General features: G+C 45.0%; 2 protein-coding genes across 4 annotated transcripts in view; one reads left to right on the top strand and one right to left on the bottom strand.

Moving 5' to 3' along the window:
• The first annotated feature begins 1,443 nt into the window (after positions 1–1,443).
• On the top strand, positions 1,444–2,001 carry LOC308235470 (golgin subfamily A member 7-like). Its single transcript, XM_080644340.1, has one exon. It carries the CDS (start codon positions 1,456–1,458, stop codon positions 1,867–1,869), a length of 414 nt encoding a protein of 137 aa, XP_080500466.1. The 5' UTR covers positions 1,444–1,455; the 3' UTR covers positions 1,870–2,001.
• Positions 2,002–2,122: 121 nt separating this feature from the next.
• The window catches only part of WDR59 (WD repeat domain 59), a 75,672-nt gene continuing 70,366 nt past the window's right edge, over positions 2,123–7,428 (bottom strand). For 2 of the 3 annotated variants that reach the window (XR_013959183.1, XM_080644329.1), the window contains one exon: positions 2,949–4,749. Coding sequence is in view for 2 of the 3 variants with exons in the window: in XM_080644329.1 (XP_080500455.1) it covers positions 4,514–4,749 (236 nt within the window). In the remaining variant the exon portion in view is untranslated. Of the gene's footprint in view, positions 4,750–7,428 lie in introns of all 3 variants that reach the window. The other variant, XM_080644330.1, reaches the window with a different exon arrangement.

The raw sequence follows: 7,428 nt of genomic DNA, 5'->3' as shown, positions 1-7,428 counted from the left end.
CCAGAGTCTACACTCCAGCAGGACAAGACCACACTCTCTATATTCACCTTTGTCCAAGTGCTCTTCTCATGGTAAATACTTGATGAATTAAATCAGACCTTAGGTTTACGGAGAAATATCAATTCAGTGATATTGTGGTGAAACGATTGTGCCAGTATTGTGGAATGCCAATAGGACAGATTTATTTCTCATTCTGATAAGGACAGAAAGTTTGAAGGAGAATGAGGAAATCAAGGTGTGTGTTTCCTCCCCTGGGGTCTGCCCTTTGAGTGTGTGTATAAGGCCAGCTCCGACTCTGAGGAAGGTCTGAAATAGTAAGCCGTAAAGTAGAGGGTGTTATTTATAACTCTGTTTTCTGAACTATTTTTCCACCACTAGCAAAATCAATCTTCTAAGAAATTGTTCTGTTGCAGAGACCATCAATGAGCTTCCTGACTAGTCAGCATTGGTGTTCTAACAAAATGAATGACTCCTGTCTTTCCCTCAAGTTCCCGCTGAATTAAGCCACTGAAAAGGAACCAGCTTTCCCTTAACTCCTGCCAGCCACCCAGGGAATCACTGAAAAAAGGAGAGGAACTCCCAAGCAGGTGAACTCAGCATCTTCAGATAGACTCCTTTTTTAAATTAGATAAAATTTTTAAAAATTTAAAGCAACATTGAGTCTATCCACGTGGCATTACCAAGAAAAGCATTACACCACTTTTGTTTTATGGGGGCTCGAGGACAGGGGAACAAAATCAAGCTGGTAGGTTACGCAGAAGGCTCACTCCTTCCAACATTCTTTTTATTATTATTATTGTTTTTGTTGTTTAAGAGAGTGAGAGGGGGAGAGAGAGCGAGCGAGAGTGACATCGATGTCAGAGTGAAACATTAATCAGCTGCCTCCTGTACACCCCTTACTGGGGATCAAACCCAAAACCTGGGTATGTACCCTGATCAAGAATCGAACCCGCAACCTTTCCATGTGCGGGATGGTGCCAAAAACTGAGCCACACTGGCCAGGGCTCTTCCCACGCAACTTCTTGTTTCTGGTGCTCAAATAAGGCTGCTCGCCCTGTTTTCTCTGCCAAGTTCAAGAGTGCTTTGGAACAGCTTGTATTATTTTTTAAAACAAACAAACAAAAAAGGGCTTAGGTGCTTGTAATAATCTATTCTGAGACAAAGAGAATACTGATCATGGCCAGCACCCAGAACGTGTTACCAAGAATGAATATTTTTTAAATATTAGATTTTTGTTCCTATAACTCAGAAATCCAAAAGGAATACGTATCTTAAAAGAAGACATTATGGAGTGACAGCATGGGTGAAGGAGAGTGGGGCGGGGGAGGCCTTGGTCTGCTGTGGGCGGTGGGTGGGTCTGAGGGGCTGGCGGGCTGGCGTCTTGGGTCCAGGCCAGGGATCTGACCCGCGGTTGCTGTCCCCGGAACCCACAGTGCGGCCCGTCTTGTGCTTGCCATGAGGCCGCAGGAGGTGCCGGTGTTCGGAAAGGTATTCATTCAGCGAGACTACAGCAGTGGCACACGCTGTCAGTTCCAGACCAAGTTCCCCGCAGAGCTGGAAAACCGGATTGATAGGCAGCAGTTTGAAGAAACAGTTCGAACTCTAAATAACCTTTATGCAGAAGCAGAGAAGCTTGGGGGTCAATCCTATCTTGAAGGTTGTTTGGCTTGTTTAACAGCCTACACCATCTTCTTATGCTTGGAAACTCATTATGAGAAGGTTTTGAGGAAAGTCTCCAAATACATTCAAGAGCAGAATGAGAAGATATATGCTCCCCAAGGCCTCCTCCTGACAGATCCCATTGAGAGAGGACTTCGAGTTATTGAAATTACCATTTATGAAGACAGAGGGATGAGCAGTGGAAGATAAACCATGGAATTAAAGATCCCAGCTCCAGCTGGGAACCTCATCTCTCCACTGGCTGATCGCAGAGCGTCCCCTACCTCCTCTACAGAGCGTCATTCCTTTGTATCTGCTGCCAGAGCCACGGTGCCATTTACTCCAAGGACTAACTTTCTAAAATTCCACACCTGGAGTGACCGCTAGTCGCTCAGCATCCACTTTTTGTCTCCAAATTGTGTAGGACTCTAATCTTTTCATTCGTTTCTGAGAAAACACGATGAAGCATTTCACTTTTTTTATTCAGAGCCATTAATGAAATATGCAGTTGGTTAGCCCAACACAAAGTTTATTTATCTGCCACCAGTACCAATGGTTCTCTTCATTCCTTGGGCCAGCTTCCCAGGTGGCTATAGACCTCAAAGTCATGTCTTAGCCAGTGTTCAGTCTCATTCCCCCAAATTAATAAAATGTTTTCTTCAGGATTTTAGTATAGGGTAGGCTGTGTCTGTGGTGTCGCTAATGCATCTCCCAGATTTCAAAGAACTATCAGTTTTGCCATGACTCAAATCTTAAAGATCAATTTCTGTTGTTAAGTTTCTCAATCTGAAGTTCATTGGAAAAATGTGTTTTTTGTTTTATTATAGCAATTATTTCTAATAAAGCAGTATTTAATAAAAAAAAAGAAGACATTATGTAATGTTTTAAGCTTTAAAGTTCTTAATACCTGTGATTAAGGTTTTCAGAATAGAAGGCAAGGTTCCTGTAACAATAAACACATCTAATTGTTGACAGGGACAGATCTTCACGTCTGCTTGAATGGTGGGGAGCAGGGGGAGACTTCTCTGCAAGCAGCGTGACTTCACTGAGAAACACAACAGACCCTTTCCTCGTAAATTAGTCTGTGATTGCCATGACAGCAGCGTCCACACACACCAGGGAAAGGCAGAGTGAACAAATTCCGATTTCCTTGGTGCTGTACCTCGCAACTCAGTTCACTCTACGCAGACAATGGCGTCTGACCTTAGATCAGAGCCCAGAGTTAAAGCTCTGCTCTCACTGAAAAGGACCTAGGCTTTTCTTTAAAAAATTTTTTTTTTAATGTTTTTAATTGATTTTTAGAGCAAGAGGAAGGTAGAGAGAAAGAAACATCGATGTGAGAGAGAGATATTGATCAGTTGTCTCCCACATGCATCCCAACCTGGTATTGAACCCATAAATTGGGTATGTGCCCTGACTGGGAATCGAACCGGTGACCTTTCAGTCCATGAGCCACACCAGCCAGGGCAAGGACTGAGGCTTTTCTAACCCAGTAACACACGAGACGAAGTATAAACATCCAAAACAATGTTTTAAAAGTGTTTTGACCATAAGCGTCAGGAAAAAAATGCATTTACATTGTGATCTACTACTACACATGTGCAGTGTGTGCATATACACTTGTAAATAAGTTACACAAAATAATATTTACCCTAACTATGTGTGGTAATTCTGATCATTTTTCTTCTACTCTATTTCATTTTTTTAAATGCTGGTTTTTAGCCACTTAATTGATTTCACAATCCATTAATGAGTCCTGACCTGTAGTTTAAAACACAACGATGTACAACACATGTAGCTATATTTCTTAAGCTAATCAATTTGAGATTGTAGAATTCTAAGAAACAAATATAAATTTCAGTAGCAATACAAAAAAGATTTCTTTTTCCTGCACATATGAAATGGGAAGCGTTGAAAATGGTTCTGAAGAACTGAGTCATAACCGGTTGGAACACAGATAAACGTGGGGCGAAGTGTGCGAAGGAGAGTGAAGACACTTACCGCAGCTCAGCCCACCTGCACACGGCAACGGAGACTGCCACCTCAGTGCTGGCTGCCGCCTCGTTTTCCATTTGCTGGAAGAAATGACTAAAAAGATGCCTGCGGTGGGGAAGAACCTTAAATGTCAGGTTCTATTTTCTCCTGCCAGATGACAAAAGTACATCAGCATTTCCTTTGAATATCTGAGCACTGACTTTGTTCCTATCCAAGAGTTAACCTCAACTAGAAGCTGGATAAAAATAAAGATTCACTAGGTTATTGTTCAACTTCCTCTGTCTCTTTTTTGAAACAATTACTAGAATTTTATTAGCCACGGGGAGCAACTGGAAAATAACGAACAAAAAATACATCTTAAGAATCCTTAAGTACATCATATATTTATAATTTAAGTATCATATTTTAAACCGCTATCCACCAGTTCATGAAATGTACCAACTTATGTCATAGGTCCATTGTCAACTAAATTCCTGCCCACTGTCTTTTGGCTCAAGAGACTGTCCTTTGGTCTGACCTTGGCTCTGTAACGGCATCAGAAAGGACGCTGCCTGGGGGGTTAAGGATAACACCTTAAAAGTCAACACGGCTCTGGAGGCAGGTGCTTATCTCCCAGAAAACTTCCACTTGGCCACACAGCTCTACAAGCCTGCCCTCACCCACCTCGAGCAACATCCATGCCACCAGCGGCCAATCCGAAGAGAGGGCCAGACTCCCGCAATGGTGCTGCGCGGTCTGGGGGGGGGCATACACCCCGTCTAGGGAGGAATGGGCACTCAGCCTCTCTCCTGGCAGAGAGCTTGTCACTGGCACTCATGGGGTCCTCTGGGATTTCCGACAATTCCCATGGTCTGTGAGTTCAGAAAGTGCTTTCAAGCAGGCAGTGACACCCACACCCGGTGGGACACACCTCCTGGGTGCGAAACCACTCCATCATGTGGCTGGTGTGTCCCCCGTGCCCACAGGTCAGGCAGAAATTGGACGATCCTCGAACTGCCACATGGCAGATGGCGCACTGGAATGTGAAGCCCTTGCAGATGGTGCACTGTGTGCCGCGGACCTCGCTCCGGCAGTGGCTGCAGTACACGCCGAACTCTGGAAACGGTCAGACATGGCCAGAACAGGAGACAGTGTCAGTTCAGTTCTGCAAAAGCAAACTGGGCACTGTGAGCTAAGGAAGATGAATACATCTTAGGTCTCTGTAGGATCCAATCAGACCAATTATTGCAATTTTCTTTTTTCCCCTCTTAATATGTTTTTAAATTGATCTTAAAGAGAAAGTACGGAAGAGGGAGAGAGAGAAACATTGATAAGAGATAATCATCAACCAGCTGTCTCCTGCAGGTCCTCTACTGGGGACCGAACTCAAAACCCGGGCACGTGCCCTGACCCGGAATTGAACCAGTGACCTCTTGGTGCACAGGACGATGCCCAACAACTGAGCCACACCGGCCAGGGCTAGACCAATGATTTTCCATCTTTTACAATTGCAGTGTTATAAAGAGGAGCTGCTGTCACTCAGGTGGCAGGGTGTGGGCCGAGGGAGCGGCAGGTGCCTGGCTCTCGCAGGTCCTGGTCCAACCCCCGGTGCCTGTAGCGGTGGCAGCTGTTGTGTCTTACTCCCCTCCCCACCCACAACAGTTGCAGGTGGGGAGGGGAGTAAGACAGATTAATAAGCTGTGCTGATTCTTGGCACTATCCTTGGTGCCTTCAAAATCCACACCACCAACCCTCTGCACAGCTGACCTCTCAGGTCACTGCCCTCTCACCTCTAGTCTACCACCATCACTTTTACTTTCGTTCCATCTGCTCCCCTCTAGCTGCAATTTCCCCTGAGCTCAGCCTGAATTACACAGCCCAAATGTATAATCACTTTTTGGCAAATATCCTCAGCTCCTTTGCCTTCTCTCCCTCCACGGCACCACTTCAGGCCTGGCTGAGCCCGATCAGCTGCCCACTCCACCTCTGCCCCGAGCGGTACTGCAGGTCCTGTGAGAAGGCCACCATCATGCTGTGTCTGTGCAGGGCTCTGACTCGGTTTCTTTTCCACTCCCCAGGTGGCGACTTCACACCTCACACATTCCAAAAAACGCCTCCCTCACACTTCTGCTCCCCTGTCACCTGGGCCTCTTCTCCCACTTCCCTGAAAAAAAAAAAAGCCTTTCAACAGGGCCCCTTCATCCCTCTGCCACCAAGTCCTCCAAGTCTCCCCAGGGTTGTCCCCTTGTCCTGCTTCCTACAACAGAGGAGGGACCTTTCTTCCACCACAGCCAGTTCCTCTGCTTCCTGACAGCCGGCAATCATAAAAAGCACCAATAAATAATCTTTAAATACACGGTAACTTCAGAGAACGTTTTGTGGTGGTCCTAGTTAGGTAAATGGTGAGCCAAATTAGACTGGTTTGATAATTCTGGTTTAAAAATTGCCATGCTGCCCTAACCGGTGTGGCTCAGTGGATAGAGCGTCAGCCTGCGGACTGAAGGGTCCCGGGTTCGATTCCGGTCAAGGGCATGTACCTTGGTTGCGGGCACATCCCCAGTGGGAGGTGTGCAGGAGGCAGCTGATCGATGTCTCTCTCTCATCGATGTTTCTAGCTCTCTATCCCTCTCCCTTCCTCTCTGTAAAAAAAAAAAAAATCAATAAAATATATTTTGCCGAAACCGGTTTGGCTCAGTGGATAGAGCGTCGGCCTGCGGACTGAAAGGTCCCAGGTTCGATTCCGGTCAAGGGCACGTACCTTGGTTGCGGGCACATCCCCAGTAGGAGGTGTGCAGGAGGCAGCTGATCGATGTTTCTCTCTCATCGATGTTTCTGGCTCTCTATCCCTCTCCCTTCCTCTCTGTGAAAATCAATAAAATATATATATATATATATTTTTTTAAATTGCCATGCCTTCTCTCTCTAAGCAGAACTTTTTATATTATGTGAAACTTCAGTTATGTTCTCATGAAAAGCCTCATTAGTTTAAATTTCTTAACTTTCCTTTTCTGGTTTTACTGGTTTGAGAGGATTCAACACTTAAGATGATGAGGGTATAAAAACTGTGTGTTCCAGTAACTGGAATTACAATAATAAGTCCTTTAAAAGGGGTTGTGCTTTGGCACCTGAGTTCACTGTACATGTAAACTTAATTATTCTCCACATCCATCTGGGTAACAGTATTAAAATGTCATCGCTCTAAAAAATCCAACGTATCGTTAGTAACTGTGCTTCTCCTATGTTTACATCAACTTAAACATCATTTCTAACATCCTTATTAACTTTAAGACCTTAAACTAATATTTCATTAGAATAATCTTTGGGGGCGTGTACAATTTCTAAGCGGGCATATATTCACAAGGATAGAAAATTCAAAAACGTAAGTCGCTGAACAGAGGACCCTCCTCTGTTGCAATTTTTTTCTCTCTTGCCTCTTAGTGTCACACAAAATGAAATGGCCATTAGTAACAGCTGAGACGGGTGTGTGGACACCTCCGGGCCACGCTGGTGTGCATGTGAACTTTCTCCAGTTTAGGAGACACAAAGAGACTTGAAGTGTGTTCAAAAACCACAAAGCTGTAGCCCTGGCCGATGTGGCTCCGTTGGTTGGGTGTTGTCCCATGCACTGATGGGTTGTTGGTTTGATTCCCAGTCAGGGCACATGCCTAAGTTGCGCACTTGATCCTCAGTAGTGGGCATGCAGGAGGCACTCGATCTATGTTCTGCTCTCACATAGATGTTTCTCTCTTTCCCTCTCCCTCTCTCCCTCTCTCTCTCTAAAAAAATCAATTAAAA

This window comes from Plecotus auritus (genome assembly GCF_963455305.1).
Source record: "Plecotus auritus genome assembly, chromosome: 10".
NCBI lineage: Eukaryota > Metazoa > Chordata > Mammalia > Chiroptera > Vespertilionidae > Plecotus > Plecotus auritus.
This window is presented reverse-complemented; position numbering and strand designations above follow the sequence as displayed.

Excerpts from the sequence above, each read along its gene's own strand:
- LOC308235470 (XM_080644340.1), top strand. The coding sequence starts at position 1,456 with ATGAGGCCGCAGGAGGTGCCGGTGTTCGGAAAGGTATTCATTCAGCGA.